The following is a 24,379-nucleotide window of genomic DNA, read 5'->3' as shown; positions in this document are numbered from 1 at the left end:
CAAACCTCCAGTCCCTCAGATACACACTGTAGTCCTCTCTTTACCCCAAACCTCCAGTCCCTCAGATACACACTGTAGTCCTCTCTTTACCCCAAACCTCCAGTCCCTCAGATACACACTGTAGTCCTCTCTTTACCCCAAACCTCCAGTCCCTCAGATACACACTGTAGTCCTCTCTTTACCCCAAACCTCCAGTCCCTCAGATACACACTGTAATCCTCTCTTTACCTCAAACCTCCAGTCCCTCAGATACACACTGTAGTCCTGTCTTTACCTCAAACCTCCAGTCCCTCAGATACACACTGTAGTCCTCTCTTTACCCCAAACCTCCAGTCCCTCAGATACACACTGTAGTCCTCTCTTTACCCCAAACCTCCAGTCTCTACGGTACACACTGTAGTCCTGTCTTTACCTCAAACCTCCAGTCCCTCAGATACACACTGTAGTCCTCTCTTTACCCCAAACCTCCAGTCCCCCAGATACACACTGTAGTCCTCTCTTTACCCCAAACCTCCAGTCCCTCAGATACACACTGTAGTCCTCTCTTTACCCCAAACCTCCAGTCCCTCAGATACACACTGTAGTCCTCTCTTTACCCCAAACCTCCAGTCCCTCAGATACACACTGTAGTCCTGTCTTTACCCCAAACCTCCAGTCCCTCAGATACACACTGTAGTCCTCTCTTTACCCCAAACCTCCAGTCTCTACGGTACACACTGTAGTCCTCTCTTTACCCCAAACCTCCAGTCCCTCAGATACACACTGTAGTTTTATCTTTACCCCAAACCTCCAGTCCCTCAGATACACACTGTAGTCCTGTCTTTACCCCAAACCTCCAGTCCCTCAGATACACACTGTAGTCCTGTCTTTACCCCAAACCTCCAGTCCCTCAGATACACACTGTAGTCCTCTCTTTACCCCAAACCTCCAGTCCCTCAGGTACACACTGTAGTCCTCTCTTTACCCCAAACCTCCAGTCCCTCAGATACACACTGTAGTCCTCTCTTTACCCCAAACCTCCAGTCCCTCAGATACACACTGTAGTCCTCTCTTTACCCCAAACCTCCAGTCCCTCAGGTACACACTGTAGTCCTCTCTTTACCCCAAATCTCCAGTCCCTCAGATACACACTGTAGTCCTCTCTTTACCCCAAACCTCCAGTCCCTCAGGTACACACTGTAGTCCTCTCTTTACCCCAAACCTCCTGTCCCTCAGATACACACTGTAGTCCTCTCTTTACCCCAAACCTCCAGTCCCTCAGATACACACTGTAGTCCTGTCTTTACCTCAAACCTCCGGTCCCCCAGATACACACTGTAGTCCTTTCTTTACCCCAAATCTCCAGTCCCTCAGATACACACTGTTGTCCTCTCTTTACCCCAAACCTCCAGTCCCTCAGATACACACTGTAGTCCTCTCTTTACCCCAAACCTCCAGTCCCTCAGATACACACTGTAGTCCTCTCTTTACCCCAAACCTCCAGTCCCCCAGATACACACTGTAGTCCTCTCTTTACCCCAAATCTCCAGTCCCTCAGATACACACTGTAGTCCTCTCTTTACCCCAAACCTCCAGTCCCTCAGATACACACTGTAGTCCTGTCTTTACCCCAAATCTCCAGTCCCTCAGATACACACTGTAGTCCTTTCTTTACCCCAAACCTCCAGTCCCTCAGATACACACTGTAGTCCTCTCTTTACCCCAAACCTCCAGTCCCTCAGATACACACTGTAGTCCTGTCTTTACCCCAAATCTCCAGTCCCTCAGATACACACTGTAGTCCTTTCTTTACCCCAAACCTCCAGTCCCTCAGATACACACTGTAGTCCTCTCTTTACCCCAAACCTCCTGTCCCTCAGATACACACTGTAGTCCTCTCTTTACCCCAAATCTCCAGTCCCTCAGATACACACTGTAGCCCTCTCTTTACCCCAAACCTCCAGTCCCTCAGATACACACTGTAGTCCTGTCTTTACCCCAAATCTCCAGTCCCTCAGATACACACTGTAGTCCTTTCTTTACCCCAAACCTCCAGTCCCTCAGATACACACTGTAGTCCTCTCTTTACCTCAAACCTCCAGTCCCTCAGATACACACTGTAGTCCTCTCTTTACCCCAAACCTCCAGTCCCTCAGATACACACTGTAGTCCTCTCTTTACCCCAAACCTCCAGTCCCTCAGATACACACTGTAGTCCTCTCTTTACCCCAAACCTCCAGTCCCTCAGATACACACTGTAGTCCTCTCTTTACCCCAAACCTCCAGTCCCTCAGATACACACTGTAGTCCTGTCTTTACCCCAAATCTCCAGTCCCTCAGATACACACTGTAGTCCTTTCTTTACCCCAAACCTCCAGTCCCTCAGATACACACTGTAGTCCTCTCTTTACCCCAAACCTCCAGTCCCTCAGATACACACTGTAGTCCTGTCTTTACCCCAAATCTCCAGTCCCTCAGATACACACTGTAGTCCTTTCTTTACCCCAAACCTCCAGTCCCTCAGATACACACTGTAGTCCTCTCTTTACCCCAAACCTCCTGTCCCTCAGATACACACTGTAGTCCTCTCTTTACCCCAAATCTCCAGTCCCTCAGATACACACTGTAGTCCTTTCTTTACCCCAAACCTCCAGTCCCTCAGATACACACTGTAGTCCTGTCTTTACCCCAAATCTCCAGTCCCTCAGATACACACTGTAGTCCTTTCTTTACCCCAAACCTCCAGTCCCTCAGATACACACTGTAGTCCTCTCTTTACCTCAAACCTCCAGTCCCTCAGATACACACTGTAGTCCTCTCTTTACCCCAAACCTCCAGTCCCCCAGATACACACTGTAGTCCTCTCTTTACCTCAAACCTCCAGTCCCTCAGATACACACTGTAGTCCTCTCTTTACCCCAAACCTCCAGTCCCCCAGATACACACTGTAGTCCTCTCTTTACCCCAAATCTCCAGTCCCTCAGATACACACTGTAGTCCTCTCTTTACCCCAAACCTCCAGTCCCTCAGATACACACTGTAGTCCTGTCTTTACCCCAAATCTCCAGTCCCTCAGATACACACTGTAGTCCTTTCTTTACCCCAAACCTCCAGTCCCTCAGATACACACTGTAGTCCTCTCTTTACCCCAAACCTCCAGTCCCTCAGATACACACTGTAGTCCTGTCTTTACCCCAAATCTCCAGTCCCTCAGATACACACTGTAGTCCTTTCTTTACCCCAAACCTCCAGTCCCTCAGATACACACTGTAGTCCTCTCTTTACCCCAAACCTCCTGTCCCTCAGATACACACTGTAGTCCTCTCTTTACCCCAAATCTCCAGTCCCTCAGATACACACTGTAGTCCTCTCTTTACCCCAAACCTCCAGTCCCTCAGATACACACTGTAGTCCTGTCTTTACCCCAAATCTCCAGTCCCTCAGATACACACTGTAGTCCTTTCTTTACCCCAAACCTCCAGTCCCTCAGATACACACTGTAGTCCTCTCTTTACCTCAAACCTCCAGTCCCTCAGATACACACTGTAGTCCTCTCTTTACCCCAAACCTCCAGTCCCTCAGATACACACTGTAGTCCTCTCTTTACCCCAAACCTCCAGTCCCTCAGATACACACTGTAGTCCTCTCTTTACCCCCAAACCTCCAGTCCCTCAGATACACACTGTAGTCCTCTCTTTACCCCAAACCTCCAGTCCCTCAGATACACACTGTAGTCCTCTCTTTACCCCAAACCTCCAGTCTCTACGGTACACACTGTAGTCCTCTCTTTACCCCAAACCTCCAGTCCCTCAGATACACACTGTAGTCCTGTCTTTACCCCAAACCTCCAGTCCCTCAGATACACACTGTTGTCCTCTCCCATTGTATTCATATTTATTATTTTACTTGTTAGGAATAACCCTTATCTGATAAAAGTTGTTTAAACCATATTATTTGTATTTGAATCTGCAGACATCTGTACAGTACTCTAACTATCCAGCCACTGTTAAGTGAGGACTCTGATACCGATGTAGGAATAGTACAAGATGTTATTGGACTTCTAACATTCCGGCAAAAACCTCAAAGGAAGACGATGAAGATTCTGAACATTCTGATTCTGAGGAAAATAGGACCAATTCCAACACTGGGGACATCTTGTCAGAGGCAGGTAAATTAGAATGTGATAAACACAATGGTGACACTACAAATGGTACAGGAAATATAGAAGAAAGTTGTGTCCAAACTGAACCTAGTCAGCCTGTATGTACTAAATCTACCAACTCAGAACCAGCTGATCCGAATGTGAATGACAATGCTGATGTAGATTGTGCCTGTTCAACCAAGGAAAATGTAGAAGCTGAATTAGTTGAGTTGGAAAATGAAGAAAAGAAAATTAACATAAATGTAAATGGTAATGATACAATAGATAGCTCTAAAACTGTAGAGGATGACGATATATGTGTAGAAAATGCTAGTTCTGATGATGTGAAGAACTCCGGCAAGGAAGATAACTCTTCACTTGAAGACCTGATCAAGATGACCTATGACCTCAGTATACCTTACAAAGCCTGTGACTCCCTAGGAGAAGGGCTGTTGAGGGGATACCTAAAGGAGCTGGACCCTGACTGTGTCATATCGATCTCTGGAGCCCATTTCAAGGCACATAAGTGAGTACTCTAATCTGTTAAACTGCATGGGGATGTCCTGAAAGTAAAAAAAAAAAAATTAATTAAATTAAAAGGTTTATAAAGTTCTAAACACTAACCCTATATACCCTATGGTTATGATACAAATAATCATTAATTAATCAAAGATATAGTAAGTTGTTTTTTTCTAATTTGATGTTCCCTGTTGATGTTATATATATGCATCCAACTTAACCCATTAATGTAGTCATCACATTTTCAGTTGGATCTTACCTGCTCTCACTTGAACTTTATTGACAATTTTTGATCTAATCCAACTTTGTTCTATTCAACTTGAACCTACTTGACCTCACTTGACCTCACTCAACCTCACATGACCTTGTTTGACCTTGAAATGGCCTGCATAACTTTATAGCTTCACAGGCTATTGACCTTATTTAATGCTGCTCAACCTCATTCGACTTTGTTTGCCTAATTTAACCCTGCTCGACCTCACCTGACATTGAATTCTGCTTCACCTCACTTGACCCCGCTTGACCTCACTTGACCCTATTTGACCTTACTTGGTCCTGCTCTACTGATTGTAAAATAAACTTTGTCATTATTACAGGTGTATATTAGCTGCCAGGTGTGACTACTTCGCTGCCATGTTGGGAGGATCCTGGATGGAAAGTGATGCCCAGGAGATTAACCTTGAAGGGTTTGTAATTGTTTTAAATGACTATTTGATATCTCTACTTCCTTTTCAGTGCCTTCATTTGTTCTGGCACTGATGACCAGACTAATTTGAATGAACATGTAAATAATGGTTAAAATGTCTGTGAGTGAAAACATGAGTGTAATGTCCTCATTCACAAGGGTTTGTTACTTCTGTGTGACTTGGAATCAGTTAATTGGGTTTCGATTCTGATGTTAATAGAAAGTTTATAGTAATCTAGACCAGTGCATCAGATAGATATTTTCCAGCAAACATGGAGATATGGTGGGTTTTTTTTTGTTGTTGTTGTTTTGTTGTTTTTTTTTGTCAGAATATTTAGCTATAAATATTCAATAATGATAGATGTCACCAATCATGTCAGGGACCTTGATAATGGAATAAAGTTGTGAAAATTTTGTGGCATTATAAAGTGGCATTGCCATACAATGGAGTACAAGGATAATGTGTAATGTTGGTATTTATCAAACAAATCTCAGTAAATAATTATTTTGGCAGTCTATAAATATCATCATTTTTATGGCCGTCACCTTTGGTTTACTGTTTTCTAACTGTTTACAGGATGAGCCCACCAGTAATGGAGCAGGTACTGCTCTACCTGTACGGAGGAGTACTGGACCTCGAGGCATGCTGTCCTATAGGAGAGGTTGTCATGGTAGCCGACATGTACGGTCTACACGGACTCAACACCATTGTCACGTACAACCTGAAAAAGACTTACTGCCATTTCTTCCACAAGGTAGTTCACAGTGCATTAGACTGTAATTTTATGGAAAGACAAAAATGTTGTGGTTTAAATTAAAAACATAAAGATATATGTAAACAGACTCGCAATATTAAACTATCTATACTAGTGTCCATGTGAATCCAGGAATGATAGAGTTATCTCCCTTGAAAATTTTCACTTTTTTTCAATTAGAAGTACATATATAATCTCTCTATATATATTTTGGTTGTTGTTGTCATAAGTGATAATATTTTAATGGCCAAATTATAACGAACAGTTGCTGGAGTTAATTTTCTTATGTATTACAGCATATTACCCTAAACCTTTTGAATGAGAATATGTATTCCAAATCCTGTGCCTGCTATATCGAATAGCTAAACAGTATACCTCTTTAACTTCAATAATTTATAAATCAATGCTATGAATTTTGAACTTACCTCTCATTGATGTTGTGTTCCTACTTTATTTTGTACAATAGCGCTAGAATAATGCATTAATATTCAACCCTAGCTAGCGCATTCAATTTGATTGACAAACTAATAAATATCACGTAAAATATGAAATGTTTTAATTTGCTCTTTCTTACTTTGAATATGCCATAAATAAGTTTGAAATTATCAACAATTATTTAAGAATCTTTCGACTAATATTATTATTAGAAAGACTTCCTAAATTTAATTTTTTTTTAAATGGGATCTTCTTTTCCATATAGGATAGTTTGTATGGATTACAAGTAGTTTGTGTACGTAGTCATATCTTGAGTATAAATAATTAACCTTGACCTGTGATTACCCACCCTCGTAGAGGTTGTGAGAGGTAGTTCATCAAAATTCTCACCTTGATCGTGATTTTTGTTTCCCTTCACAGCCTTGTAGCGGTTGTGAAACAGGGGTCGTAGAAACACTGACCTCAGCCCTGTCCTTTAACCTCTGTGAGTTACGAGACAAGTGTATCGACTGGATCAACAACAACATGGTCAAGGTCTGGAGAACGAAGGCATTCACCACACTGCCTCCCGAGGCCATGGATATGGTCTGTGACTTTGCAATACGGCGTCTGGTATGTTCCTGAATGATTCAAATTTTACTAAATGATTCTTCTTAAAAGGTCACAGTTGTCTTCCACAATTGCAAACATTTTATTCATTGATGAAAATTCTGTTTTATTATGAAGATTTCATTTTGGGTGTTTCAGAGTATACAGTGTGTGATGGAGGTGATGTTGGATTGTCAGAAGTTGAACCGTAACATTCCCCGGCTCAAGTGGTGTGAGCCGGTACTGTCAGCTGTAACCAGACTCATGGACAGTTCCATAGAATACATGGCCAAAAATTTCATCTGTCTTCTCAATAGTGGCAAACTCCGCGACATTGATACGGTAACATTGATAGCTCCTTCCCTACAGACATCATCTACTATAACATATTTCACAATTCAGATGCGGTATTTGATCAATTCTTTTCACATGTATAATATACAAGCAAATTATTTGATGATGCGCAAGCCTTTAAATTGTTTTCTTTTTTTTTTAAATATTAAAATTTCAAACTTTAAGAAAAAACATAAGATTGTACCCGGATAAATTATCTTATGTATTATATGATTACGACTGAAAAACATCAATATATTGTGTTCCTTGTTTTACCAAAATTCCTGAGCCATACTCAGACCATAATAATATTTTACCTGATAATTAATGTCAGAGATCACACAAGCATCACAGAAACTGGCTGTAAGACCTCTTACAGATCATTGTTGTTTGTTCCTCATAGAGACCTCTCCCTGATCACTGTTATAGAGACCTCTCACTGTTATAGTGACCTCTCACTGACCACTGTTATAGAGACCTCTCACTGGTCACTGTTATAGAGACCCCTCACTGGTCACTGTTATAGAGACCCCTCACTGATCACTGTTATAGAGACCTCTCACTGACCACTGTTATAGAGACCTCTCACTGATCACTGTTATAGAGACCTCTCACTGTTATAGTGACCCCTCACTGGTCACTGTTATAGAGACCCCTCACTGGTCACTGTTATAGAGACCTCTCACTGACCACTGTTATAGAGACCCCTCACTGGTCACTGTTATAGAGACCTCTCACTGGTCACTGTTATAGAGACCTCTCACTGGTCACTGTTATAGAGACCTCTCACTGATCACTGTTATAGAGACCCCTCACTGGTCACTGTTATAGAGACCTCTCACTGATCACTGTTATAGAGACCTCTCACTGATCACTGTTATAGAGACCTCTCACTGGTCACTGTTATAGAGACCCCTCACTGACCACTGTTATAGAGACCTCTCACTGTTATAGTGACCTCTCACTGACCACTGTTATAGAGACCTCTCACTGGTCACTGTTATAGAGACCCCTCACTGGTCACTGTTATAGAGACCCCTCACTGACCACTGTTATAGAGACCCCTCACTGACCACTGTTATAGAGACCTCTCACTGAACACTGTTATAGAGACCTCTCACTGGTCACTGTTATAGAGACCTCTCACTGATCACTGTTATAGAGACCCCTCACTGGTCACTGTTATAGAGACCTCTCACTGACCACTGTTATAGAGACCTCTCACTGACCACTGTTATAGAGACCTCTCACTGTTATAGAGACCTCTCACTGGTCACTGTTATAGAGACCTCTCACTGACCACTGTTATAGAGACCTCTCACTGGTCACTGTTATAGAGACCTCTCACTGTTATAGAGACCTCTCACTGTTATAGTGACCTCTCACTGGTCACTGTTATAGAGACCTCTCACTGATCACTGTTATAGAGACCTCTCACTGTTATAGTGACCTCTCACTGACCACTGTTATAGAGACCCCTCACTGTTATAGAGACCTTTCACTGTTATAGAGACCCCTCACTGGTCACTGTTATAGAGACCTCTCACTGACCACTGTTATAGAGACCCCTCACTGTTATAGAGACCTTTCACTGTTATAGAGACCCCTCACTGGCCACTGTTATAGAGACCTCTCACTGGTCACTGTTATAGAGACCTCTCACTGATCACTGTTATAGAGACCTCTCACTGGTCACTGTTATAGAGACCTCTCACTGTTATAGAGACCTCTCACTGATCACTGTTATAGAGACCCCTCACTGGTCACTGTTATAGAGACCTCTCACTGTTATAGAGACCTCTCACTGTTATAGAGACCTCTCACTGTTATAGAGACCTCACTGTTATAGAGACCTCTCACTGATCACTGTTAAAGAGACCTCTCACTGGTCACTGTTATAGAGACCTCTCACTGTTATAGAGACCTCTCACTGATCACTGTTATAGAGACCTCTCACTGATCACTGTTATAGAGACCTCTCACTGTTATAGAGACCCCTCACTGGTCACTGTTATAGAGACCTCTCACTGATCACTGTTATAGAGACCCCTCACTGATCACTGTTATAGAGACCTCTCACTGTTATAGAGACCTCTCACTGTTATAGAGACCTCTCACTGATCACTGTTATAGAGACCTCTCACTGTTATAGAGACCCCTCACTGGTCACTGTTATAGAGACCTCTCACTGATCACTGTTATAGAGACCCCTCACTGGTCACTGTTATAGAGACCTCTCACTGTTATAGTGACCTCTCACTGATCACTGTTATAGAGACCTCTCACTGACCACTGTTATAGAGACCTCTCACTGATCACTGTTATAGAGACCCCTCACTGTTATAGAGACCTCTCACTGATATAGAGACCCCTCACTGACCACTGTTATAGAGACCTGTCACTGGTCACTGTTATAGAGACCCCTCACTGACCACTGTTATAGAGACCTCTCACTGGTCACTGTTATAGAGACCTCTCACTGATCACTGTTATAGAGACCTCTCACTGATCACTGTTATAGAGACCCCTCACTGTTATAGAGACCCCTCACTGGTCACTGTTATAGAGACCCCTCACTGGTCACTGTTATAGAAACCCCTCACTGTTATAGAGACCTCTCACTGTTATAGAAACCTCTCACTGGTCACTGTTATAGAGACCCCTCACTGACCACTGTTATAGAGACCTCTCACTGACCACTGTTATAGAGACCTCTCACTGACCACTGTTATAGAGACCTCTCACTGACCACTGTTATAGAGACCCCTCACTGTTATAGAGACCTCTCACTGTTATAGAAACCTCTCACTGGTCACTGTTATAGAGACCCCTCACTGACCACTGTTATAGAGACCTCTCACTGACCACTGTTATAGAGACCCCTCACTGTTATAGAGACCTCTCACTGTTATAGAAACCTCTCACTGTTATAGAGACCTCTCACTGTTATAGAGACCTCTCACTGACCACTGTTATAGAAACCTCTCACTGTTATAGAGACCTCTCACTGTTATAGAGACCTCTCACTGACCACTGTTATAGAGACCCCTCACTGTTATAGAGACCTCTCACTGTTATAGAAACCTCTCACTGGTCACTGTTATAGAGACCCCTCACTGACCACTGTTATAGAGACCTCTCACTGTTATAGTGACCTCTCACTGATCACTGTTATAGAGACCTCTCACTGACCACTGTTATAGAGACCTCTCACTGATCACTGTTATAGAGACCCCTCACTGTTATAGAGACCTCTCACTGATATAGAGACCCCTCACTGACCACTGTTATAGAGACCTGTCACTGGTCACTGTTATAGAGACCCCTCACTGACCACTGTTATAGAGACCTCTCACTGGTCACTGTTATAGAGACCTCTCACTGATCACTGTTATAGAGACCTCTCACTGATCACTGTTATAGAGACCCCTCACTGTTATAGAGACCCCTCACTGGTCACTGTTATAGAGACCCCTCACTGGTCACTGTTATAGAAACCCCTCACTGTTATAGAGACCTCTCACTGTTATAGAAACCTCTCACTGGTCACTGTTATAGAGACCCCTCACTGACCACTGTTATAGAGACCTCTCACTGACCACTGTTATAGAGACCTCTCACTGACCACTGTTATAGAGACCTCTCACTGACCACTGTTATAGAGACCCCTCACTGTTATAGAGACCTCTCACTGTTATAGAAACCTCTCACTGGTCACTGTTATAGAGACCCCTCACTGACCACTGTTATAGAGACCTCTCACTGACCACTGTTATAGAGACCCCTCACTGTTATAGAGACCTCTCACTGTTATAGAAACCTCTCACTGTTATAGAGACCTCTCACTGTTATAGAGACCTCTCACTGACCACTGTTATAGAAACCTCTCACTGTTATAGAGACCTCTCACTGTTATAGAGACCTCTCACTGACCACTGTTATAGAGACCCCTCACTGTTATAGAGACCCCTCACTGACCACTGTTATAGAGACCTCTCACTGGTCACTGTTATAGAAACCTCTCACTGACCACTGTTATAGAGACCCCTCACTGGTCACTGTTATAGAGACCCCTCACTGGTCACTGTTATAGAGACCCCTCACTGTTATAGAGACCTCTCACTGTTATAGAAACCTCTCACTGGTCACTGTTATAGAGACCCCTCACTGACCACTGTTATAGAGACCTCTCACTGACCACTGTTATAGAGACCTCTCACTGACCACTGTTATAGAGACCTCTCACTGACCACTGTTATAGAGACCCCTCACTGTTATAGAGACCTCTCACTGTTATAGAAACCTCTCACTGGTCACTGTTATAGAGACCCCTCACTGACCACTGTTATAGAGACCTCTCACTGACCACTGTTATAGAGACCCCTCACTGTTATAGAGACCTCTCACTGTTATAGAAACCTCTCACTGGTCACTGTTATAGAAACCTCTCACTGTTATAGAGACCTCTCACTGTTATAGAGACCTCTCACTGACCACTGTTATAGAGACCCCTCACTGTTATAGAGACCCCTCACTGACCACTGTTATAGAGACCTCTCACTGTTATAGAGACCTCTCACTGACCACTGTTATAGAGACCCCTCACTGTTATAGAGACCCCTCACTGACCACTGTTATAGAGACCTCTCACTGTTATAGAGACCTCTCACTGACCACTGTTATAGAGACCCCTCACTGACCACTGTTATAGACCCCTCACTGTTATAGAGACCTCTCACTGATCACTGTTATAGAGACCTCTCACTGGTCACTGTTATAGAGACCTCTCACTGTTATAGAAACCCCTCACTGATCACTGTTATAGAGACCTCTCACTGGTCACTGTTATAGAGACCCCTCACTGGTCACTGTTAAAGAGACCCCTCACTGACCACTGTTATAGAGACCTCTCACTGGTCACTGTTATAGAGACCTCTCGCTGGTCACGGTTATAGAGACCTCTCACTGATCACTGTTATAGAGACCTCTCACTGTTATAGAGACCTCTCACTGACCACTGTTATAGAGACCTCTCACTGATCACTGTTATAGAGACCTCTCACTGACCACTGTTATAGAGACCTCTCACTGACCACTGTTATAGAAACCCCTCACTGACCACTGTTATAGAGACCTCTCACTGACCACTGTTATAGAGACCTCTCACTGTTATAGAGACCTCTCACTGATCACTGTTATAGAGACCTCTCACTGTTATAGAGACCTCTCACTGGTCACTGTTATAGAGACCTCTCACTGATCACTGTTATAGAGACCTCTCACTGGTCACTGTTATAGAGACCTCTCACTGACCACTGTTATAGAAACCCCTCACTGACCACTGTTATAGAGACCCCTCACTGATCACTGTTATAGAGACCTCTCACTGTTATAGAGACCCCTCACTGACCACTGTTATAGAGACCTCTCACTGATCACTGTTATAGAGACCCCTCACTGACCACTGTTATAGAGACCCCTCACTGGTCACTGTTATAGAGACCCATCACTGACCACTGTTGTTTACACTTCAGACCCTGGCCTACCAGATGGGACTACTGGAGGAGATCTTCGGGACAGTGATCATGTCTTTACCTGTGTCAGGAGCCTGCCAGGTGTTTGAACGGCTGCACGCGCTCAACAAGGCTTCAACTTCAGAGGAAATGGAGTCTGTCTGGAGTGAGGTTTGTAAATACTGCAGAGGTATTTTTTGATGATTAAAATTACTGCAATTTTATGAGTGTAAAAGATTTGGGTTTCGAACACTTACTTGTTGTATATAGTACCATATTTACATCCTGTAAATCAGAGTGCGTGTTGTTGTGATCGTCGGTCCATATTGTTTATACAGTGGAACCTCTATAAACCGAACATGCATGGGACATGACTATTTGTTCGGTTTATAGAGGGTTCGGTTTGGAGAAGTTGATTGAAAAATGACCGGTCAAATTCCGGATATAATTGGCTGGACGATGTTTTATTAGAATGCACCCGATTACAAAACGGCACGTTCATACTTAGACAATTTGGATTGTCTGAATAATATGCATATTATGAAAGTTAATCAATGTTTATATTGCAGAATATATAAGAAAGGCAAATGACTATAACAATAGTTTTAAACAGTATTTTCACATGTACAACTACACTTTATGATCGGCCTACATTTTGTTACATCCGGTGAAGCTTCGTCATGTGGATGGGGCCAATAGTCCGATACGGAATATTTTACACATCAAATAATATTAAAGGGTGTGAAGATGTTTTGTTTCAATATCAATTACAATTGATCAGATGATACTGGTCGTATTTCCGACATCGCTGTTGTCTAAAAAAACATCACGGCTTCTTTACGAAAACAACCCCTTTTGGGCCTCATTTAAATTAAATGCGAAACTCAGGCTTCTAGCTCTACTTGCATTGAGAAGATAAACGAACCGACGCGCTTCAATGAAGTGTGGCATTGTTTCATAATTGTCGTGTTGATTATACACTAGGCCTTCCGTCATAATGCCCCCTTGGGATATATATTGGATACCTGTACAAATCACCTACGTAGGTCCCGAGACAATAAGGCTTCACACAATACCCGTCACAGTTGTTGTTTCACGGTTGACTGGCCTGACCTCGTGTCATAATCGCTCAGGTAAGGCCGGTTTTCAGAAGTAATTTTTGGTATATTTTAACAGGAACCGGACACAAAATCAGTCCGGTGTTCGGAATTCAGAGGGATCGGTATTTGGAAGTTTTTTAATACTATAATAAAGAAGGACCAATTCCGTACAATGACAATTCGTTCGGTATTCAGAGGTGTTCGGTTTTTAGAAGGTTCGGTTTTCGGAAGTTGCACTGTACAGGGTATTCCCGTTGGGGAATCCCTTCCGGTTGTATTGTCGACGTTTCTGATTGGCTAATGTTCGGGGTATGTGTTTATTTATAATCACCTTACCTGTACATTACTCTATGCTCAGGTATCGGTCTATCTATAGTCTTGGGACAAACTGCACGTGTATTTCGAGGCATACAATTAAATTTAGCTATATAGCTGAGAATTTTAGTATTATACGACAGTCTGGCAGAGGCTTACATGTAGCTGGCCGGCTCGTCTTTCTCCTTCACAGAGTCAGGTATGCAGTAGATTTCGGACTTAAAACCTCTAAATTATCCAGGGTTGGGCGGTATTTTTCTCTCAATTATAGGCATGATATAGTCAGTAATTCCGTTGTTATTTCGGGTGGTCTTTTCCCGTTGTAGGCATGTTATAGTCGTTGTATTTTTGGGTACATTTATCCCCAGGGAGGGACAGGGTGGATATTTTTCATACGAGATATGGACCGGACGCACAGTTAGGTTACGTACGTGAGCATTGTGTATATATTCAGTCATCATGTTTCATCACTTCTAATCTTCATATAATAAATAATTGATCTGTAGCCAGCTGTAAATGTCGAGACAGAACCACAGAGTTGACGAACTTGAAAATCACTATACGAGGATACACTGTCGGAGTCGGAACTATTACAGTAGTGCCGTAACTCCTCAGACCTTTTACATGAGTTTGAAAGTTTGAAATAAAAACATGCATTTCTGTATGCCATCCACGTCCAAATTTAATGAAAGTTTTAATGGTATGGTGTCTTCCGTCCATCTGACATTTTTTTTAACTGGCAATACTCTGTGGAAATTTAAAAAATGGAATTCCATTTTCTCTTTTATTTTTATTTTGAAGGTTCTTTATAAAACACAATATTCCATTCAATCCTCAAAATTAGCAAAAATAGAACCTGTGTTTAAGAAAAAAAATTGGATGCTCTTAGACTAGTGAAATTTGATTATTTTTCCCTTTTATATGGTACATATTATGGTTGTATCTGATAGCTTGTCTGATTCTTATGTCCGATACTTGCAGGAGTTCTGTGCCTTTATCCAATCTCTATACAAGATGTGCGAGGACTTCATGAAACTCCACATCCACCGGATGGCGCTAACTAAGGACTGGGATTTACTCAATAAGGACCTACAAACACACCTAATGGAAAGTGAGTCCAGAAATCATTCAAAATTTTATTTTAAGGTGTTTCAAATATTCTGAATATTTTCAAAAAATAAGCATTTGTCTCTGCTGCAAAATGTGTTTATCATTTTTTAAATTTCACAGCCCACCATCATCAAATGCTGAACTGTTCATGCAAACGTCCTTTTGTCCATGGTTATATGGCCATTCATCGTCTATGTCAATAAAAATCCTGTCTGTTGATATTTCTGATAAATATGTTTTCTTCTGTAGTTAATTCATTCATTGGTCCCTAGAGGTGTAAAACTGTTAGGAAGAATTAAAATGGCTGACAAATTTCACAACCATGAAAAGATTGAATAATTGCAGTGATATCTGATAATAATGAAATGCTTATCATGGACATTGTAAGTAAATATGTAATTAAGTTCTTATTAGATGACTTTGGTATTCCCAGATTCCAGCTTTGTTGTGCTAGATATGTCTGTTAAGCAGAAGAAAATGGGTCCAAGATTTGCAAGGATGCAAAAGGTATTTATTGTTTTAGAAGGTTATTATGACTACACGTGTATGTATGATATGATGTTAATATCAGTCAGAAAAATTGAATAAAATGGTATTATAAAATAAGGCATTGTATAAAATTATAATTGAATGTTTGAGGAAAAAAAATCTCTGAATGTCTCTTTCAATGAATCAGAAAGATGTATTTTGAAAAATGAGGAATTGATAATGCACCATAAAATGTATAAAGTATAAAATTGCGTGTCATATGTTAATAATTCTGAAATTTTGAAACATTTTCTTTTGTACAGAAGAAACCTGAGGTCAAAGAACAGAAGACAACACTAAAAGCCAGACCTGTATTGACAAGTGACCAAACACGTAAATTGTCCGGGCCAAGTATGTCACGCACAAAGTCGGCCGATGACAAGGCTAACAGACTGGCGGGGAAGTCTTCACTACACAGTCAAACTAAAGGAGGGAGCAGATCCATGGGGCCACAGAACAGATCAGGGAAAACTACGGGAGATAGGGCGCCACGCTCTCAAACGACACCACGCTCTCAAACGACACCACGCTCTCAAACAAAGCAGGAAAAATCCCTCAATTTCCCGTGTTCTGATGGTAAACACTGTGAGAATTCTTCAAAGGGAAATAACTGTGAAAGCACAGACACTGAAGTGGAATCTGGGTCAAATTCAGGTGTCATTGATGTCACAGAGAACTGCGGCCATGACAGGGTTTGTCTTCCCGGGCAAAGTTTCTTCGGAAGTTCTGAAGAAGACCTGGGTATCGATGAATCAATTGCTGCTGAAAGACACAACTTGGATGGACTGGCAAATGAACTTGATCTGAATCCTGTAGTTCAAAGATTACTGAATGCTGAAGGTCAAAGGTCAGAGATATCAGTGAATGCTGAAGGTCAAAGTTCGAAAATGTCACTGAATGCTGAAGGTCAAGGGTCAGCAACATCACTGAATGCTGAAGGTCAGGATGAAGCCTGCCCAGCTCACTATGAGCAGGTGTATGGTTATGATGGAGAGGCCTTGGACCCAACAACATCCGACATGGAGTTTTCTAGTCAATTACCAGATCCTTTAGTGTTCAATGTAGAACTTATTCCTATCTTCAATGTCTCATTTTTTTATAGCAATACGTAACTTTGAAAACAAATACTACATTCTAATAGTAGATTCTGCTGGTTTCTAGTTTTAGATACAAACATATATGAATTATCAATATCTCTTTATTGTATTCTACTTATAAAATGTAATGTTATGAAATTCTCTCTGAGATACATGCAATTATGAATTGCTTCAATTATGAAAAAAACACTTTAAAAGCGGGCCTGAGAACTTTGAGCTATAATCATTTTTTTCGTTTTTTTCTTGTATATTTACTAGTAATATTAACTTTTCAACCACAATTTCCCATAGGACCCATAGGAAACATTCTAAATAGTGTTATTTCAGACTTTTACTCTATAGCTACATGTAGCTGAGCTGATATTGCTGAAGTAAAATAAGTGGGACATTTTAATACCAGTTACTGAGTTTATACCAAGTGTACACATTCCTATGAAACAAACAAAACATTTATACAAAGATGATCTTCACTTTAACTAAATAACCCCTCCAGTCAGTATCACTTTGATTTCAAGTTCACGTCATACAATGATCAGTGATAATTAGTGCAGGTTTTGACTGAAGATGTGATAGTTTTAGGCGTTAAATTCATTTTGATACAATTTTCAAACCCGTCTCCCCCTGATTTGTTGGTACATTAAGACTTTCATTTGAAAACTGAATTATATACTCAGTCTAAAGGAGTATATCAATGTGCAAATCATCTTCAATGATTTCTAAATTCACAATTTACTTAACATTGCTATTATATGGCATGCATTAAATTATGTTGTTTTTTAATTAATTTTGTGATTTATGAACTAGTAGGTTGTAACTACCCTATTTAAAATATTTCATTTATTCTTTATAATATGGATCAACCACTGTTTGACAAGAAACACATATTCATATAATTATACAAAGAGTTTTGAGTGTCTTCTTAATTATTTATTAAATGAATTGTTTAATTTAATTAAAAATTGAATGTCCCTGTATAATGTGAACATATAGATGTTTTTCTTTCTTTATATATTAAGATGCTTTATACCTAGATATAAATATGCTATAGTCTATTGCAATGGCAGAATAGTATTTTTTGTTGAGTTATAAATGTAATTATATAAATATCCACCACAAAGTGTAGAATTCTGAGGACCATGAACTTTCAGGAATTTTGATCTACTGTGATAGAGAGGTATTTTTTTGTGATATTTAGAATGTAATTTACTCTGATGCTGTTGAAAAAAATGGCCTTGAATATAAATGCCAAGGTGATCATATTTGTTGAAATTCTTGAACTACTTCTAGAGAACTATAACACCTAGAGTCATTTTGGTAGAGTGAGGAACACTGAGGTTGTTAAATAGATTGTTTCATCTTGGCTCATGTTAATGGGAACTTACATGATGGATCAAAATATTATATAAAACAAGAAAACCTCTGACATTTGGTTGGTTTTTGTTTAACGTCCTATTAACAGCCAGGGTCATTTAAGGACGTGCCAGGTTTTGGAGGTGGGGAAAGCCGGAGTAAAACCACCGGCCTACGGTCAGTACCTGGCAACTGCCCCACGTAGGTTTCGAACTCGCAACCCAGAGGTGGAGGGCTAGTGATAAAGTGTTGGGACACCTAATTAACCACTCGGCCACCACGGCCCCTATATATTAAAATAGGCCCCACCTCTGTCAGTCATGTCTAAAGTTCCATAATGTTTAAATGTAACCAAAAATGTTTTCAATTGGTTAATTAATTAGGCTAATTAAATGAACGACTATTAAATAATGATCACAGTTATAAGTGTGGGTGTTGAAAACAATCTTAAGAACAAAACCTTGGGAACAATTTCTAAAACTGTCATTATGCCTTTTTTTTCAATTGGAGATTCCAATGTAAGGAAAGACTGTTGTCCATTACAGATTAGTATTTTGTGATATTGGAGTAGTTTTTGTGATTTTTATAATTCATTGTGATTATTTTTCCCAGAAAAGATTCTGTGATAAATGGGTTTTTTTTCCTAAATTAGATATCATTTTAACATGTTAAATGTATATATTTGTGATTTATGTTATTATTATGCAAGTGTTCACATAGTCAGAGAATTTTTAGAAACTAATTTCACTTTAAAGAAAAATCAACTAGATTCAATACATGTGCATGTAGTTTATGGCACATTTTACAGTGCAACTGTGTGTTGTCTTACTATTTATTGTACAGTAAATCTTGTAAAATCCTACTGCATTGGCATTCATGTAAATTTTTACAATTTTACTGGGGTATTATATACATGTACATTATCTGTGCTTTTAGGCTGTTGTGCTCAAAAATTGTGGTATATCTCAAGACCAGTATTACAATGTAACCCTGTAGTTGGTAAATGTTGAGCACTGGAGTCAGGATTTATTTGAGAATATTATTTAGCCAATCTGAAAAATTTACTATGGGACAATCTCATTATTCCTTCAGAGGCCTTGATAGCAAATTATTCATATTTTTGTGAATTGTCGTATCATGATTTCATAGCTACATTTTGTATTTCACAATTTCTTCTTAGTAACTTTTTTTTATATTACATGTATCCATCTGTGTATTGATCGGCTTTATAAACATGAAGCACCATAATAATTTAAGAAATCCATAAAAGACTGTTTTAAAAAAAAATAGAGGCCATCTTGGATTTCGACCATTGAAGTTTTATCGTAATTTCTTATAATGAAAAGTACTTAGAAAATGTATCTCAAACTTCACATGAATGGTCTCTTTCAAATAGGTTCTTATCATTTCATTTTAAGGCCGATTGAAAATAAAACAAAATTGCTGACAGATGACCATCTTGGATTTTGATAGTTGAAGTCTTTTATATATATTGACTAAGTATTTATGTAGCGGAACTGGACCGGGTCGATCATCGGCGGCCAGGTAGCTCAGTTGGTAGAGCTTCTGGCTAGGAGGTCCCGGGTTGTAACCTCGGTCTGGCCGTGCATTTTTCCACTCCTACTACATTTGGTGCCGTGACCAGGATTCGAACCCGGGACCACCGAACACTAGCCGGATGCTCTACCGCCTGAGCTACCTGGTCGTCTATGATCTGTATTTTACAGATCTTTCCTTAATTTCATTAGTTTGTTCTTCTTTTGATCCTACTGTGTGTGCACAATCCTACTGTGTGTGCACAGTTTTGTCTCTGATCAGAAGAAAAACGGACATATTTTGCTGATAACACATGTCAATAAAACAGAAAAACTAAAAGGAAAGATCCGAGAAAGAAACAAATAAAATTACATAGAAATAAAGATGGTCATTTAAATTTTGTACGAAGATCCCTGTGGCGAATTTTTTTTTTTATCCGATAAAACCACAATCCTTATTTCATAAACCATATCGATCTATTCGGAGTAAATTCTGTTGTTATATTAGCTTTTAGCTTCAGGCTACATTAAACAATAATCCAGATGTCAATTTTTCCATATTTAGTCTGCATTTCATAAATTTGTGTGACTTTGGACGATATATGGTTGTGTCAAACAGATACCGATTTTTTTGTAACGGCAATAACAGAGATTGTGAAGGTCAGATATACAAACTATCTGTCTGTGCCAAATTTGTGTTTCAAGAGAATCATTTTGTTATGTTTTATTTAAAAGTTGTCAATAAAATTTATTTAAGAAGATATATCATGTTTATATAAATTTTATTTTTGTTTGTTATCTAATAGAGATATATCATAATTTTAAACAGGTTGTTTTTTATTCCCTAGACATTGTGTCTTTCTACTGTATGCTGATATTAATAGAATATTTTACCTCATTGGAGGAAACACAAGGGGATCTTAACCCGAGTGTGATTGACAAACATTACAATTACATGTCATGTATTTGGAAGCTTAGTGAATTTCCTTGTCCTGCCAACCCCCCCCCCCCCTGCACTTTATACCCAAAATGGCCCAACTTTTATTAATAGTAGTGGCTATGATCCAACTATGGTAGAGACAAACTCACTTTTATAACATTATTGTGTATGTTTAGAGAAACAAGAAGTTATGATGTACATGTGTTGATTTGTTTGGTCAGATTCTAGCGAACATACAAAAAATGTACGTGCATCACCATTTGGAAGCACAGCCGTGATTGGTTGTTGATTATACACATATGTTATCACATTAGATGGAACAGCCTCACTATAGTAAATAGTTGACACTCGAAGTAGGCCAATATAATAGACATTACCGCTACATTATTTTTGACCAATTTTTATTGATCATATATATGATGTTCACTCTGCAATAACTGTTTTATATGTTGTCGAAGTGGGCATGGAAAATACATGTACCTGTCAAAGATAAGAGAAAAAACATCCACTTGAAAGTTTCTCCGAGTCATTATTATAATAGTAACGAAATAACTTTATTTGAAATCTAAGAAAGATGCAAGAAGAACTTTCTGAAAATATGATAGCAAACTTTAACTGGCATAATCCATGATTGCAGCTGGTCAGTCATTTTGTTTTCCTTGTACATAATTGTTCTTGTTTTTTTTTTTTTTTAGATTTCGTTTATAAGTACATGACATTTCTTGATAATATGGAATCTCCTTGTAAGGGGAATTTGAAGCACCAATAAATCACTACAGAATTCTGAGCACTCCTTATTGTTTCTGCCAAAATATTACTTCTAAATTGCCACATTTATGGAGTCTTTGCTGTAATGGATACTTTTGAGCCAGTTATTAATCTATATCATGTCACTGCCACTTTAATTCTCGACAATCAAAGCATATATGCCAAGCATGCCAAGTCTTGTCGAACACTGCGTGTACACATGCTTGTGTTCAATGATAATTCAAAACAAAGTTACCATTAACGAGATTATAGACATACAATGTACCGTATTTGTTTTCTGCCAATCAATTACACGAGAGCAAAAATTTTATATCTATTAGCTCACCTGGTCCGAAGGACCCAGGTGAGCTTATGCCATACCTTGACTTCTTCTTCATAACAACCGATCGGAATTCGACCAAATTTGGTCAAAAGCATCCCTATGGGGTGGGGACTCAAAATTGTACAAATGGTGGGGCTGACCCCAGTGGGGTCATAGGGGCGGGGCCAAAAGGGGTCAATTTTGCTAAATTGATATAAACGAAATCTTCTCTGAAACTAATTAAGCAATGAATATCGCTCATATTCGCTTGGTAGCACCCCCTTGGGGTAGGGATTCAAAATTGTACAAGTGATGGGGCTGACTCCCTGGGAGCTGAGGGGTGGGGTCAAAAGGGGTCAATTTGGCTAAATGATATAAACAATTTCTTCTCTACAACCAAGCAATGGATATTGCTCATATTTGACTGTGAGCATCCCTTTGGGGTAGGGATACAAAATTGTACAAATGGTGAGGCTGACCCCCAGTTGGCCTGAGGGGCAGGGCCAAAAGGGGTCAATTTGGCTAAATTGATATAAACAACTTCTTTGAAACTAAGCAATGGATATCGCTCATATTTTCCTGGTAGCATCCCATTGGGGTCTGGATTCAAAATTGTACAAATGACAGGGCGGACCCCCCGGGGAGCTAAGGGGCAGGGCTAAACGGTCAATTTGGCTGAACTGATATAAACAACATCTCCTCTGAAACTAAGCAATGGATATTGCTCATATTTGACTGTGAGCATCCCTTTGGGGTCGGGATTCAAAATTGAATAAATGGTGGGGCTAACCCCTTTGGGGGCTGATGGGTGGGGCCAAAAGGGGACAATTTGGCTAAATCGATATAAACAACTTCTCTAAAACTCAGCAATGGATATCGCTCATATTTGACTGGTAGCATCCTTTTGGGGTAGGGATTCAAAATTATATAAAGGAAGGAGCTGACCCCCCGGGGGGCAGAGGGCAGAGGGCAGGGTCAAAAAGGGTCAATTGGTTTCTCTGAAACTAAGCAATGGATATCACTCACATTCACGTGGTAGCAATCCCTATGGGGTTGTGCTCAAAGTCTTTTTGACATAAAAACCACATTTGTATGGTAGCATGGTTATGGGGTGGGTATTCAAAATTGTACAAATGTTGGGGTTAACCTCCCGGGGGATTGAGGGGTGGGGCCAAAAGGGGTCAATTTGGCTAAATTGACATTTTTTTAGAATTACAATAAAACCAATGTACAAGTACCCATATAAAATGCTTATGATATATTGACATAGCAATACCAGCGACAAGTATACTTTTTAAGCATCATTCTTGTTTCATATCTCATGAAACCAGGTGAGCGCAACAGGCCCTCTGGGCCTCTTGTTTTATATAGTCATAAACATTGAGATTATCTTTTGTTGAATTCGACAATGAGATTAGAACAATACCTTTATTTTTTAATTCAGTAAAGTCTTGGTGTTTATAGGATATTGTAACAATGTGTTAATCCGATATTGATTGTAAAGTAAATTCATGTATAAACATTTTATAAATATGCTTACATTTCATTATTTGAATACAATTTAGATTAATTCAAACAGAACTATTAATAACATAAAACTAGATCAAAGCCAGATTTTAAGAAATTAATATTACAATATATTAATTATATTCTCTGAAATTAACTTCTAATAAAGTTCTGTTATCCAATCATAAATCTGGATAGAGAGTTACCACTGAACATTCATTATCATTAAATCAAGAAAGTGCAGGATTGGTATTAGCCAGACTTGACCTATGGTCATTACCTGTAATGAACAGACAAATTAATTGCTAAAAAATTCAAATTAATACTGGAACGATGAAGCCTGCATCTAAAATTTATTACAACAGTATAAAACATCACATCATGATCATGATTTCATCTTTATGGTAAAACAGGTTTCATATTATATACAGGTAAAATATATTGGAATCTTATAAACAAAAACAAATTAAAAGTAAACAAATGAATGTATAAAGAGAACTGCTAGTCAGAACAATAGATCTAGCTGATCTGTTGAATGCCATGTTATATAAACTGTACTATGATCGTGAATTATATTATGAGTAGCATCATGATCACCTAGGTGGCATATATACATGATTTTGTCCTCATCTTTTACTATAAAGTCAATTGTTTAATTTTCTAACAGTGTAAGGAATACTGGAGCAATCAGATAGTCTCAAACACAGGGGCTTGACACGATTTTATAAATAATAGCCCATATATATATGTATTATATATAGTGAACAATAATACATATATTGACTATCATTTATAAAATCGTGCCAAGGCCAGGTGGTCTCAAAGTCATTAAACACAACTATACATATACACTATATAAAGATTATAAGTTTCAAAGAAAT

At 39.7% G+C, this 24,379-nt stretch overlaps 1 protein-coding gene and 1 long non-coding RNA gene across 2 annotated transcripts in view; one reads left to right on the top strand and one right to left on the bottom strand.

The window, feature by feature from the left end:
* Positions 1-18,591, top strand: part of LOC117322480 — a 29,143-nt gene extending 10,552 nt beyond the window's left edge. Inside the window, 10 exon segments of the mRNA XM_033877416.1 lie at positions 3,952-4,070; positions 4,073-4,646; positions 5,236-5,325; positions 5,902-6,079; positions 6,935-7,126; positions 7,262-7,444; positions 12,970-13,119; positions 15,345-15,474; positions 15,907-15,980; positions 16,265-18,591. Coding sequence (XP_033733307.1) covers positions 3,952-4,070; positions 4,073-4,646; positions 5,236-5,325; positions 5,902-6,079; positions 6,935-7,126; positions 7,262-7,444; positions 12,970-13,119; positions 15,345-15,474; positions 15,907-15,980; positions 16,265-17,113 — 2,539 coding nt within the window. The 3' untranslated portion in view covers positions 17,114-18,591.
* A 1,829-nt stretch (positions 18,592-20,420) lies between these two features.
* Positions 20,421-21,834, bottom strand: LOC117322481. The gene is made up of 2 exons (XR_004531558.1): positions 21,589-21,834; positions 20,421-21,475 (listed from the first exon to the last, which is right to left on the bottom strand). It is a non-coding gene; the product is annotated as an uncharacterized LOC117322481 (long non-coding RNA).
* Between the last annotated feature and the right edge of the window lie 2,545 nt (positions 21,835-24,379).

Source organism: Pecten maximus, chromosome 2 (assembly GCF_902652985.1).
Source record: "Pecten maximus chromosome 2, xPecMax1.1, whole genome shotgun sequence".
Classification (NCBI taxonomy): domain Eukaryota; kingdom Metazoa; phylum Mollusca; class Bivalvia; order Pectinida; family Pectinidae; genus Pecten; species Pecten maximus.
Note: the sequence above shows the minus strand (reverse complement) of the source record. Positions and strands in the feature narration are given on the sequence as shown.